The sequence below is a fragment of the Cherax quadricarinatus genome, chromosome 37 (assembly GCF_038502225.1).
Source record: "Cherax quadricarinatus isolate ZL_2023a chromosome 37, ASM3850222v1, whole genome shotgun sequence".
In the NCBI taxonomy this organism is placed as follows: domain Eukaryota; kingdom Metazoa; phylum Arthropoda; class Malacostraca; order Decapoda; family Parastacidae; genus Cherax; species Cherax quadricarinatus.
In genome coordinates this window covers 221,271-236,720 of record NC_091328.1, presented here as the reverse complement: position 1 = coordinate 236,720, position 15,450 = coordinate 221,271, and the positions used below count along the sequence as shown (strand labels likewise).

Here is a 15,450-nt window from a genome sequence, read left to right as displayed (position 1 = left end):
TTGGGGATCTTCATTGACTTACATAAAGCTTTTGATACAGTTGACCATGACTTGCTCCATATAAAATTGTCGCACTATGGTATAAGAGGGCACTCTCTCAACTACCTAAAGTCTTACCTCAGCAACAGAAGCCAATATGTGTACACAAACGGGGCAAATTCTTCCGCACAGCCAATTATAGTTGGTGTCTCACAGGGAAGTGTCCTAAGCCCTCTACTCTTTCTCATATACATTAATGACCTACCAAATGCATCGCAACTACTCAAACCGACACTATTTGCAGATGACACTACATACGTCTTCTCTCACCCGAGCCCAGTCACACTAGCCAATACCGTAAATACTGAATTACAGAAAATATCTACCTTGATGAGTACTAACAAACTTACTCTAAACATTGGCAAAACCTACTTCATTCAGTTTGGTAACAGAACTACAGACGTCCCTCTTAACATAATGATAAACGGATCACCTATCACAAAATTCACAGAGGGAAAATTTTTAGGAATCCACCTTGATAATAGACTCAAATTTCAAACACATATACAACAAATTTCCAAGAAAATTTCCAAGACCGTAGGCATACTATCAAAGATACGGTACTATGTTCCACAGTCAGCCCTCCTGGCCCTATATCACTCACTTATTTACCCCTATCTCACCTATGGAATTTGTGCATGGGGCTCAACAACAATAAACCATCTCAGACCATTAATTACCCAACAAAAGGCTGCAGTCAGAATGATAACAAATTCCCACTACAGGCAGCACACTCCACCAATATTCAAAACTCTAAACCTACTCACCATACAAAACATCCATACTTATTACTGCACCTACTACATTCATAGAACACTTAACTCTGATATAAACCCTCCCCTCAAACGTCTCCTTACCCACCTCAACAGAACACATGACCGTAACTCAAGGCACAGATCATTCTTTGATGTTCCTCGTGTCCATCTCACGCTATGCAAAAACTCAATGCACATAAAAGGCCCTAAAATCTGGAATTCATTACCAATGAATATAAAAGAAACATTATCTGTTTATAAATTCAGTCTTTTCTCAAAAATCACTTACTCACCCACAACCAAATAAATACTGAATAATTATTTTTTTATTTTTTTTTATTATCACACCGGCCGATTCCCACCAAGGCAGGGTGGCCCGAAAAAGAAAAACTTTCACCATCATTCACTCCATCACTGTCTTGCCAGAAGGGTGCTTTACACTACAGTTTTTAAACTGCAACATTAACACCCCTCCTTCAGAGTGCAGGCACTGTACTTCCCATCTCCAGGACTCAAGTCCGGCCTGCCGGTTTCCCTGAATCCCTTCATAAATGTTACTTTGCTCACACTCCAACAGCACGTCAAGTATTAAAAACCATTTGTCTCCATTCACTCCTATCAAACACGCTCACGCATGCCTGCTGGAAGTCCAAGCCCCTCGCACACAAAACCTCCTTTACCCCCTCCCTCCAACCCTTCCTAGGCCGACCCCTACCCCGCCTTCCTTCCACTACAGACTGATACACTCTTGAAGTCATTCTGTTTCGCTCCATTCTCTCTACATGTCCGAACCACCTCAACAACCCTTCCTCAGCCCTCTGGACAACAGTTTTGGTAATCCCGCACCTCCTCCTAACTTCCAAACTACGAATTCTCTGCATTATATTCACACCACACATTGCCCTCAGACATGACATCTCCACTGCCTCCAGCCTTCTCCTCGCTGCAACATTCATCACCCACGCTTCACACCCATATAAGAGCGTTGGTAAAACTATACTCTCATACATTCCCCTCTTTGCCTCCAAGGACAAAGTTCTTTGTCTCCACAGACTCCTAAGTGCACCACTCACTCTTTTTCCCTCATCAATTCTATGATTCACCTCATCTTTCATAGACCCATCCGCTGACACGTCCACTCCCAAATATCTGAATACGTTCACCTCCTCCATACTCTCTCCCTCCAATCTGATATTCAATCTTTCATCACCTAATCTTTTTGTTATCCTCATAACCTTACTCTTTCATAACTGAATAATTGTATCTTATAAATTGTATATCTTAAATGTTTCTCATAATTGTATCACAGAAATATTTAACCTGAGACCCAATCAAACTCACAGCAATGCATGCAACCATATGCCCTGTCTTTGTAATACTCACTAGAGCTTAATTGTTATCTGTTTACAATAATGTTTAGGAATGCTTAGTTAATCTTAAGTTAATTTTAAGCCTGCCCATAATGCTCTGCATACAAGGGGCTTTGGCATGCTGCACTCAATTGTATTCTTTTGTACTTTTCTGTATCATGTTCAAATTAATAAATAAATAAATAAATAAGTTTTTTGAGGGGGGGAGGTAGGTGGTGTGTTGAGGCATTTGTTGAAAGATGCAAAAATGGGAATGTGCTGGGGTGTAGTGGTACTAACACTTAACCCTTTGAGGCTCCCTAGGCTAAATTTCAAAGGGTGCACCAGTGTCCAAGAATTTTCAAAAAATAATTTTGTTATTTTTTCTTATGAAATGGTAGAGAATCTTTTTCTGAAGGTAATAAAACAAAAAGTACGAAATTTGATGGAAAATTGACGAAATTATGCTCTCGCGAATTTTGATGTGTCAGTCATATTTACGCATCGGCGATTTTGCGGACTTTGACTCCCATTTTAGGCCAATTACATTATTCCAGTTGACCAAATTCTTAGCTATTTCACTAGTATTACTTCTATTCTATCGATTGAGTGAAAAGAATTCACCAAGTCAACTGTTGCAACTACAAAATAAAGTGATTGGAAATTGGTAATTTGGCCAATTTAATGCAAAGTTCAAAATACTCCATTTTCAAAATAGGATCCAGAATAAACAATGCAGGTATTCCTGGCACTAAACTAACATTTCCTCTGTTCATTAGTTACGTTTTCAGGCTTTACTAATGAATTCCATTTTGATTTTTTATTCACATAATGAATTTTTATTCAAACCAAAAAAGAGAAGATTTACTGTTATGCAATATTGTAATAATTGTATAAATAATATCAGCACATTTGTGAACGTATATTAGACCCACCAGCAGGCGTGTATTAGACGTGTGAGGTCATTTGTTTACTCTTGAACATCAATTCAATTCAAGTTTATTCTCTATAAGGGTTACAATGTGGGGTTTACAGGTTTTGGGTATTGTGTGGTTTACATGTTATAAAATACTAATTACAGAGGGGGCCCAAATGCCTAACCATGCTAGGACACCTAGCATGGTTAGGCATTTCGAGCAGACTTAGATTAAATCTTAACATTAAATCCCTACAGATTATGGTATTAAGGCTAAGTGACTACATCATAATTTGTGAGTTTAGCAATGTGAATGCTTTTGTTTTGGCACAATACAAGGTGTCTATATTGGAGTACCCCTCAAGGAAGGTTCCTTGATGTTGGTGATGGGCTCTTGATTTAGGGAGTTGGATCTGTGCTCCAGTTCCCCGAATTAAGCCTGAATGTCTTCCACATCCCCCCCTCCCCAGGCACTGTATAATCCTCCGGGTTTAGCGCTTCCCCCTTGATTATAATAATAATAATAATATATTGGAGTATCATAGGCAAACTTATGACTAGTTAGGATTTATTATTTTAAGATTAGTATTTCTGGGTTTATAGTCATTGAGTGAGTGAGTGTAATTGTGAACCACCAGGTGGTTATCATGTAGTTAGTTGTCGGGGTGGATCAGGGAGATAAGATGTTTTCTAACTGTAGTTTTGAAAGTGATTAATGTGTCTGCAGTTCTAGAGTTTTCAGGTAGAGTGTTCCAGATTTTAGGTCCTTTGAAATACATTGAATTTTTGTAAAGGTTTAGTCGAACACAGGGAATGTCATAAAGATGTTTGTGTCTGGTGTTATGCCTGTGGATCCTGTCACAACTATCAAGAAAGCATTTTAGGTCAAGGTTAATATTGGAATTTGAGCTCAGTTTCAACCCATTTCCAGTACTAAAACCAATCAAAATCATCTCTATTTCTGTAATATGTATTCCATTCTGTCAAATGAGACTAAGAAATCGCAAATATACATCTATAAAAAAACATACAAAAAAAACACTGCAAATTCGCTGTTTTAACCTCTTCGGGGTCCAAGGCAAAAATCTGAAGTGGTGCTCCAGTGTCCAAGAAATTTTGAAAAAAAAAAAAAAAAAAATTTCTTACAGAATTAACCCTTTGACTGTTTCAGGCCCCTCTCTGAAACTGTCATTCTATGTCGCCAAATATTCAAAAAAAAAAAAAATTATTTTTTCTTATGAAAATGTTAAGATTATTTTTCTGAGTGTTTTAGTCCAAAAAAAAAATTTTTGCCATCGGTACTTACCGAGATATAGAGCCGTGAAGTTTGCAGAAAATGAGCCGCGTATGGCAACAGCGGCGACTGCCGCTCACCCGGTAAACTTTAGTTTACTTGTAATTGAAGGTTTTTTGTTTTTTCACTATTTTATTTTTTCACATAACTTATGTGGCCTATGAGACCAAAGTAAGGTGCAATGTATATATATACACTCGTTGTATACAACACAATAAGCACACAAACATAATTATCAATATATTGTTTACAAAACTTGTTTACAAAAACAAACAATCATCATCCTCATCATCATCCTCATCATCCTCATCATCCTCATCATCCTCATCATCATCCTCATCATCATCCTCATCATCATCCTCATCATCATCCTCATCATCATCCTCATCATCATCCTCATCATCCTCATCCTCATCATCCTCATCCTCATCATCCTCATCATCCTCATCCTCATCATCATCATCATCCTCATCATCCTCATCATCCTCATCATCATCCTCATCATCCTCATCATCATCCTCATCATCATCCTCATCATCATCATCCTCATCATCATCCTCATCATCATCCTCATCATCATCATCCTCATCATCATCCTCATCATCCTCATCCTCATCATCCTCATCATCATCCTCATCATCCTCATCATCATCATCATCCTCATCATCCTCATCATCATCCTCATCATCATCCTCATCATCATCCTCATCATCCTCATCATCATCCTCATCATCATCATCCTCATCATCCTCATCCTCATCATCATCCTCATCATCATCCTCATCCTCATCATCCTCATCATCCTCATCCTCATCATCCTCATCATCATCCTCATCATCATCATCATCCTCATCATCATCATCCTCATCATCATCCTCATCCTCATCATCCTCATCATCCTCATCCTCATCATCCTCATCATCCTCATCATCCTCATCATCCTCATCATCATCATCATCATCATCATCATCATCATCATCATCATCATCATCATCATCATCATCATCATCATCATCATCATCCTCCTCCTCCTCCTCCTCCTCCTCCTCCTCCTCCTCCTCCTCCTCCTCCTCCTCCTCCTCCTCCTCCTCCTCCTCCTCCTCCTCCTCCTCCTCCTCATCCTCATCCTCATCCTCCTCCTCATCATCATCATCCTCCTCCTCATCATCCTCCTCCTCCTCCTCCTCCTCCTCCTCCTCCTCGTCTTGTGTGCGAGTGTGTGGCTTATAATTGTTTTGAGTCAGAAGTCGGCAGCTGTCAAAGTGACATATTGTCTCATTAGTCACTACCCCTACCGCCTGTCAAAACAATGGGGTCGGATGCTGCTTCCCCTCCTCCATTCTATCTAATTATCTTTCTCCCTCATTCTATATCTTTCAATCTGTCTCTCTTTCTATCTGTCTGCCTATCTCTGTCTCACAGGTACACATAAATACAAGTATACATAGTGTAAATTACCTAGGATAACCCAAGAAATCCAGACAAAGTGCTATACTCTGCTTGAAGATGTGAGTAAACGTGATGACACAGTCTTGTGGCTCTCTCTGAGACAGAGAGCTAGATGGACAGACAGGGAGCTTGACAGACAGACAAATAGACAGACAGAAATGTTTGTGTACCAGCAAAAACAAAGGGAGGGCGATGGTCATGTAATATTACCCTCCTTTACGCTCATCAAAGTCAGCTCTTATCAGATGTTATCTCCCCTTATCTTGTCACTGTCATGGGGTGGACTTTTTTTTTTCTTGCTTCAAGGGAACAATATTATTACATCTTCTTCTTCCTCCTCCTCCTCCTCCTCTTCTCCTCCTCCTCCTCCTCCTCCTCCTCCTCCTCCTCCTCCTCCTCTTCCTTCCCTCCTCCTCCTCCTCCTCTTCCTCCCCTCCTCCTCCTCCATTGCTTTTGGTCTCAAACTCCTCCAAATCATGAAATTGATCTTCACTGACACTTCCATCTGTGTTAGAGCATCACTTGGGAAGAGAAGAGTCCCAGATTTGCTGGGGAATCACATATTTCTTACCGCTAGACATGCTGAAAAATGACAACTGAAATGGCATTCCCACAATGCACCACTGGCTCCCCGATTTTTTTTATATGGTGCACACTGACCATGGAGACCCATTCTCTCACATGTGGGCCTACCAGCTTTCTCCTGCTTGATTTGAAGCTGCTAGAATTTATGCGTATAAATACGTCAGAAACATTGGCTCGTAAGACGTATAAATACGTCGGAAACAGTCAAAGGGTTAAAGAGTATATTTTTGTGAAGGTAATAAGACAAAAAAAAAATTTCTGATCAGTACTTACTGAGATACAGTGGCAGGAAGTTGACCCAAAATGACCAGGTGGCAGCAACATCAGTGACTTCTGAAAAATCCCTTTTTATTTTACGTTTTTTATACTTTTTTCTTTTCTATTTTTTTCTTTTTCTAATAACATTTGTGGCCTGTGAGACCAGTATAATGTATATTGTATAAGTGTACACTCATTGTATTCCACGCAATAACTGCACTAATTTGTTTATCATTATATTACTTACAAAACTTGTTTACAAGTTTATTGTAAACAAAATGATGAAAATATTAGTGCGGTTATTGTGTTGAATACAACGGTACCATGTAGTACCATATGGTACAATGGTGCCATAGGGTGCAATATGATACAATGGTACCATATGATACAATGGTACCATATGGTACAATGGCACCATTTAGTACAATGGTACCATATGATACAATGGTACCATATGGTGCAATGGTACCATATGGTGTAATGGTACCATATGGTACATTGTACCATACAGTACAATGATACCATATTGTTCATTGTACCATATGGTACTGTTGTATTCAACACACTAAACTCTAATATTTTCATTATTATTTTGTTTACAATAGTTGTTTACAACAAAAAAAAAAAATGCAAAAATGTTGTATATTAGTAATGTTCTATTATATATTTACAAGTGTACAGGAACCTCACGTGTTCCTTGAGGTGGATGACAAGGCACTTTGTCTCGGAAACTGCCGAGTCAGTAGCTAGCTTGCGTCGCCACTCATTCAGTCTTGGCTGGTGTCTCATGCCACCAACACCTATTGACCATATGGTACACGGTATCATAAGTTACAGGGTACCATATGGTACATTGTACTATATGGTATAGGGTACCATGCAGTACAGGATAACATATGGTGCAGGGTACCATATGGTACAGGGTACCATATAGCACAAGGTACCATATGGCACAGGGTACCATATGGTACAGAGTATCATACAGTACAGGACACCATATGGTACAGATACAGGGATAACTATTGAAATAAGTCACTCTGACTTTTTTTTTCTTTTTTTTTTTGGGTTATCCTAGGATTTTTTTTTTATACGTATGCTGAGCTGTATAGTCCTTGTGGCTTAGCGCTTCTTTTTGATTATAATAATAATATACGTATGCTGTTATGTACGATAATCTATGTAATTGTATTTCTGTACACCTGAATAAACTTACTCAACTGCATCTGGCATCATAAGTAAGTTTATTTAGTTATACACAAATAAAGTTACATAGCATATCATACTTAGCAGCATATGTTTGGAGAACCTAGGATAACCCAAAAAAGTCACAGACTTATTTCCATTAGGGTCCCTGTACCCTGTACCATATGGTATAATGTACCATATTTTTTTTATTAACAATTTGAGCATACATACAGAGGTACAAAAAAATACAGATAAGAGCAGCATGCCAAAGCCACTTATACTATGCATAGCATTACGGGCTGGCTTAAAATTAACTAAGCAATGATGAAATCAGTGATAATACATTATTGTAAACAGATAACTATAAAGCACAAATGAGTATTACAAAGACAGGTCATATGGTTGCATGCATTGTTGTACATTCAGTCGTATGGAGTATTCTGTTAGGTAGTGTATTTAAAAAATAATAAAGTTAGATTGGGTTTTAGGTTTAACATTTATGTGATATAATTGTGAGAAACATTTAAGATATACAATTTATAAGGTTCAGTTATTCAGTATTTATTTGGTTTTGGGTGAGTAAGTGATCTTTGAGAAGAGACTTGAATTTATAAACAGGTAGTGTTTCTTTTATATTTACAGGTAATGAATTCCAGATTTTAGGGCCTTTTATGTGCATTGAGTTTTTGCATAGTGTGAGATGGACACGAGGAACATCAAAGAGTGATCTGTGCCTTGTGTTATGGTCATGTGTTCTGTTGAGGTTGGCAAGGAGATGTTTGAGGGGAGGGTTAATATCAGAGTTAAGTGTTCTATGTATGTAATAGGTGCAGTAATAAGTATGGATGTTTTGTATGGTGAGTAGGTTTAGTGTATTGAATATTGGTGGAGTGTGCTGCCTGTAGTGAGAATTTGTTATCATTCTAACTGCAGCCTTTTGTTGGGTAATTAGTGGTCTGAGATGGTTAATTGTTGTTGAGCCCCATGCACAAATTCCATAGGTGAGATAGGGGTAAATAAGAGATAAGATAAGATAAGATAAGATTTCGTTCGGATTTTTAACCCCGGAGGGTTAGCCACCCAGGATAACCCAAGAAAGTCAGTGCGTCATCGAGGACTGTCTAACTTATTTCCATTGGGGTCCTTAATCTTGTCCCCCAGGATGCGACCCACACCAGTCGACTAACACCCAGGTACCTATTTGCTGCTAGGTGAACAGGACAACAGGTGTAAGGAAACGTGTCGAAATGTTTCCACCCGCCGGGAATCGAACCCGGGCCCTCCGTGTGTGAAGCGGGAGCTTTAGCCACCAGGCCACCAGGCCAGGAGGGCTGACTGTGGAACATAGTACCGTATCTTCGATAGTATGCTTACAGTCTTGGAAATTTTCTTAGAAATTTGTTGTATATGTGTATGAAATTTGAGTCTATTATCAAGGTGGATTCCTAAGAATTTTCCCTCTGTTAGCTTTGTGATAGGTGATCCGTTTATCATTATGTTAAGAGGGACATCTGTAGCTCTGTTACCAAACTGAATGAAGTAGGTTTTGTCAATGTTTAGTGTAAGTTTGTTAGTCCTCATCCAGGTAGATATTTTCTGTAATTCGGTATTTACATTATTGGCTAGCGTGACTGGGCTCGGGTGAGAGAAGACGTATGTAGTGTCATCTGCAAATAGTGTGGGTTTGAGTAATTGCGAAGCATTTGGAAGGTCATTTATGTATAGGAGAAAGAGAAGAGGGCCAAGGACACTTCCCTGTGGGACACCAACTGTAATTGGTTGCGCAGAAGAGTTTGCCCCATTTGCGTACACATATTGGCTTCTGTTGCTGAGGTATGACTTGAGGTAGTTGAGGGAGTGCCCTCTTATACCATAGTGTGACAATTTTACGTGGAGCAAGTCATGGTCAACTGTATCAAAAGCTTTACGTAAGTCAATAAGGATCCCCAGTGGGACTTCTTTTTTCTCTATTGCAGTGTATATATGTTCTAGCATGTGTATAATAGCATCATTAGTATTTTTATTAGGCCTGAATCCAAATTGGCAGGGGTTGAGTATGTTTTGGGAGATAAGGTAGGAGTAGATTCGTTTATGAATTAATTTTTCGAAGATTTTTGAGAGAGGGTGTAAGTTGGATATTGGCCTATAGTTATTCAACTCTGTTTGGTCTCCTCCTTTGTGGATCGGGGTGACCCTTGTTATTTTGAGTACTGTAGGGAAGGTGGAGGATTCAATGGATTTGTTAAAGAGTGTTGCAATGATTGGTGATAGCACTTGTGACAGTTTTTTGTATATAAAGGGTGGTAAGGTATTTAAATCTCCTGCCTTGTTTTTTAGTGCGTTGATAATAAGGGAGACTTCGTATGGGTTAGTCGGAGCTAGGAACAGTGTGTTCGGGTAGTTGCCGGTGAGGTAGTCATTTGGTGGGGTATCTGAGCTTGGGATTTTATTGGCAAGGTTTTGTCCTATAGTGGAGAAGAAATCATTGAGTCTGTTTGCTGTTTCTGTTGGTGGGAGTTGGGGTTCATCTGATTTTGCTAATTTTATTTCGCTATTTTGTGATATCTTTTTTGTTCCCAGAATTTCTGATAGGGTTTTCCAGGTCTTTTTTATATCACCTCGTAAGTTGGATAATCTGTTCTCATAATACAATTTTTTTGCCCTTCTTATCAGGCTGGTTAGGATTGACGAGTAACGTTTTGTTTGGTCTCTGGTTATGTGACCCATTCTGTACTGTTTTTCATATTGGTGTTTTGTATTTATGTATTTGAGAATGCTGGGTGTTAGCCAGGGACTGTTCAGTCTCTTAGCTGTCATCTGTTTAGTTTTTTTAGGGCAGTGCTTGTTATAGAGGTATTGGGTCTTTTTTAGAAAATTATTAATACATTCGTCAATATCTGTATAGATTTCTAGCTCAGTGTGCCAATCAATGTTTGCTACTGCTGTTGTGAAGTTATTAATGGCTGCCTCATTGTGAAGTCTGAAGGTGACTTTAGTAGTGTCTTGGGGTAGTTTACCAAGAGTTGTCATGAGGAAAGTAGGGTAGTGGTCTGTGGTATTATCTGTAATTATGCCTGATTTTAAAGGGGATATGGTGTTGGTCCAGATGTGGTCAAGTAGGGAAACACTAGTCTCTGTAACTCTTGTAGGTTTTGTTACTGTTGGTAGTAACATACAGTTACTCATTGTGTTTGTGAATTCAGTAACGTGTGGGTCCTGGTCTTGCAGGAGATTTAAATTGAAGTCACCTGAGAGTAGTAAGTGATCTTTGTTCTTGCGTGCATCAGTTATCATACTTCCTAGGTTTTGACTAAATTGGCTAATGTTTGACTGTGGAACTCTGTAGATGTTTATCAATGTGAGAGGTTTTTGTAGGTATTTGGATTTGAATTTAGCTATTATATATTCCCCATGTTCATCCCTTGTGCAAGTATTAGTGATACATTCTAGTTGGTCTGAGTAGTATATGGCTGTGCCACCCCCTTGTTGGTCTGGCCTACAGTTGTGTATGGCTGTGTAACCAGGAATGGCATAGACATCTGTACTATCAGGCTTTAGCCAGGTTTCAGTTAGTGTAATGATGGACATATTGGCATGTAAGGAATTTAGTAATGCTATGAGGTCATCGTAATGCTTGCTTAAAGATCTGATATTGTAGTTAAAGATAGTTATGTTGTTGTTGGCACTGAGAAGTGCCTTTGATTGTTCTGCAGTGTAGTAATTACAGTAACTGTTTGATTCATTTAAGTCATTAAATAAGAGGTTGGTATCAGGATCAATGCTTGTAATCATAAGATTTGTAGTGAATCTATAGTTAGAATTAAGTATAAAACAAAGTAAATAGTCTTAAGCTAAAAAATAGCACCTGAATTATTTAACAAATGTAAAATAATGAGCTAAGGTAGTTTTTTTTTTTTTTTTTTTTTTTTTTTTATGCTAAAATAAAGGAGCCAATATAAAAGGGACTAATACAAATAAAGTGATGATCAAATAATGGAGCTTGGGAATATGATAGTAGGTAGTACTATAAAGGTAATTTTTTAAAGTTAGAATTATAGTATAAAATTATAATATAAAAGGGACTAATATAGGTTGTGGTGAACAATAAAGTGGTAATCAAATAAATGAGCTTTGGAATATAATGGCAAAATTGTGAACTTATTCTACTTTAGCACCTGAGAATAGCACCTTGATTATTTTAACAATTGTGAATATATAAACTAGGGTAGTTATATAAAGCTAAAATAAAGGAGAAAATATATAAGGGACTAAAATTAAGTAATGGTAAACAAAGTTAAATGGACAGATGGTAGGAATTATAATATAAACTTATAATATAAAAATACAATTTGAAATGGTACTTGCAATTGCACTAGAGTCTGGTATAAGTTGTTAACAAGATCAAGATTATAACTAGATTTAAATTGACAAAATAAAATTCACAATTAAAGTACCAAAAGAATAATAGTAAAAAAATAACAATGGTAATGTCTTGGTTATAATATGATAGTAAGATGGTAGACAGGTACCCAGGTACACAGGTACACAGGTACAATGGATAATATAAAGGTTGGGGTTGAATATACAAACTTGAAAATTTGTCAACAAAATGTTATGGGAAGTATAAGATAATGTTTAATGTACAAAAGTAAAACTGACTGGTAGTAAATATGGTGTTTAATAAAATTTTAGTAAGTAATAATGATTACAAAAAAGTGAAAAAGTTATGTTTATTTCATTCAATATTGCACTGGTAGTTATACTTGAGGTAATATGGCAGTACAAGGTAATTAAGAGTAATCTAAGATAGTAAATGTGGTATTAAAACAGGTAAAGGTAATTAGACAAGTAATGGTTATTAAATATCAAAAATGTTAAGAGTAAATTGAAATTTTAGTAAAAATGATAATTATTAATTTTAGTAAGTAATATCAATTGATAGTATTTAAAAAAATATGAGGTAGTAATATGGACAGAGAAAGTATCAATTCAGCTAATGTTTAAGTGAACAATAGTAAATAACAAAATCACATAAGGTGACTTATGCTTACTAGTAAAATCACAAAATGAGGTAGTTGATTATTTAATTACTAAGAGATTGTGGTACAATGTACTATATGGTACACTGTACCATATGGTATCATTGTACCATATGATACTATTGTACCATATGATACCATTGTATGACATGGCACCATTGTACCATATGGTACCATAGTACCATATGGCACAATGGTACCATATGGTTCAAAACCATAGAATTCGTTTTCATCTCCACTTCCATCAGTCTTAGAACTGTAAGTTGCGAAGAGGAAAGTCAGAATTCGCCCGGAGAGATAGTGGGGAGTGAGAGCTTCCTTGCCGCCAGGCACAGTGAACAAAGCTACTTTGCCGGCATTCCCACAATGCCATGCGGGTGTCCAGATTTTTTCTATGGCGTGCACACTGACCACCCAGACCCATTTTCTCAGATGTAGGCCTACCAGCCTTCTCGTGCTAAATTTGACTCCGCTAGAATTTTGGCATAGATCTACGGTTTGGACCCTGAACGTAAAGCCGTAGATCTATGGGACGGACCCTGAAAGGGTTAATAAAAAAATTACGGTCTCAGTTTTTTCTCTCTCATTATGCACTATGTGCTGCAGGATTTGTTTTATGTGGTGCACACATACCACATAGATGTATTCTCTCATATCAAGGCCAAAATTTACCGCTCACAGCTTATCAGAGTGAGCTGAGCTCATGACGTAGATCTATGGTTTGGACCCTCAAGGAGTTAAATGAGTGTGAGGCATGTTCTTTAAATGTTGCAGTGAGGAGGAGGCTGGAAGCAGTAGAGATGTCATGTTTGAGAGCAATGAGTAGTGTGAATATTAGGCAGAGAATTCAGAGCATGGAGCTTAGATGGTGTGGGGTTACCAAAATTATAATGCATAGGGCTAAGGATGGGTTGGAGGAAAATCTGAACTGTAGTATTGGCACACCTCTAGCAAGACAGTGATAGTTTGAGAGATGATGAAAGTGTTTCTTGTTACCCCAACTGTGTTGGAGACGGCTGGTGTGTTAAAAAAATGCATATACCATCTTATTTTGAATATAAGTGCAGGAAATTATGTACTCCAAATGTGTTAATTTAACATATTTACATTTTTTTTTTTTTTTGCAGGACCAGCTTTTGTTTTGTGATGACTGTGACCGAGGTTACCACCTTTACTGTTTGCATCCTCCACTTCAAGAACCACCTGAGGGAGAGTGGTCCTGTGATCTTTGCCTCCAACAATTCCACACTAAATGATGAAGCTGCATTGTGTACTTGTCTCCCACTTGTCTTTGTAAGACTGAGGGTCTACAGTCCTCTCTGCACCACTGTTGATAAAATGACAAAAAGGCTTGTAATTAAAACAGCAAATGGTTTGAAAGTTATTATTATTATTATTATTGTTGCTGATGACTAATATTTTCTTTTAAGACCAATTTAAAGAGAGCCTTAAATCTGTCTCTTCATGGTCTAATAAATGCCAGTAAGATTATAAGAGGAGCGGGAAAATAAAAATGTGCATGTCATGGACTGTATATTACAGTAAACAAAAACATCTTTTTACTAGTAATGTACTTTTGTACAGTACCATAATTGGCCTTTTCTGTGGTTCATAATATTAGCAAAGTTTAAACTTTATGAAAATATAAGACTGATTTCTACAATGCCTTTAAAAGGCCTTGAGTTATTTCCTATGTAAATTTAAAACTGCTATTATTGATAATGCCTATGACTCTTGACTGTTAGTTAGGAATATGTATGTTGCATGTCATAATCACTAGCAGTCCAATTGTTGCTTTTAAATTTATAATTATGAAAGCAATGTAGTCATCCTATAGATTAATGTTGGAAATATGTGATAAGTTGTAGATCATAAAAACTACTGGCTTCTTTATATAATGGCTCATATGAGAGAGACAAAGGCTGTTAAATCTGGGATAAGGTAGTTTGTGAAGATTATTTTGAGGACTTTTATTATCCTATTCTCTTTAACACAACATAAAATACAACATGGTCAACTCTGTGGTGGCAGCACTGTATGACCCTTTTGGGTTTAGTGCTTAATTTGATTTGATCATTATTATAAACTCTGGTGGAAACTGCAGTAATTGAAAATGGTTAAAAAATGCTACGAGTTTTATACTACTTTTGAAATTTGGGAATTCATAAATGTTATACAGTGGTAACTCGAGTTACAAGCTTAATTCGTTCCAGAAGGCTGTTCGAGTGCCGATACCGAACAAATTTGTTCCCATAAGGAATAATGAAAATTAGATTAATCTGTTTCAGACCCCCAAAAATACACTTACATAATTGTTCAGGTTGGGAGCTACTCATAACTTAAGGTACCACTGTATAAGAAAATAAATAATGTGAGTGAGGATGTTTTAATGTAAAGGAAGCATATATTGCTATTTTGCAAAAGTACTTCTGATATGGTTTGTATAAAAGCATGATCAGAGGCCAAACTAAAGTTTACTCTTCACCCTTTATTTTCTTGAATGATGTTTTGAAAAGTAGATGAAGGCATTCATTTGTTATAAGTATAGTGCTCTTCCCCCCCCCCCCAAAAAAAAAAAAAA

At 37.4% G+C, this 15,450-nt stretch overlaps 1 protein-coding gene across 6 annotated transcripts in view; it reads left to right on the top strand.

Annotated features, from left to right (window-relative positions):
• The window catches only part of LOC128702155 (zinc finger protein ubi-d4 B), a 389,189-nt gene extending 374,362 nt beyond the window's left edge, over positions 1-14,827 (top strand). For all 6 annotated transcript variants that reach the window (XM_070091760.1, XM_070091755.1, XM_070091758.1 and 3 more), the window contains one exon: positions 13,997-14,827. In XM_070091760.1, coding sequence (XP_069947861.1) covers positions 13,997-14,016 — 20 coding nt within the window. In that variant the 3' untranslated portion in view covers positions 14,017-14,827. The remainder of the gene's footprint in view (positions 1-13,996) is intronic.
• The last annotated feature ends 623 nt before the right edge of the window (positions 14,828-15,450 follow it).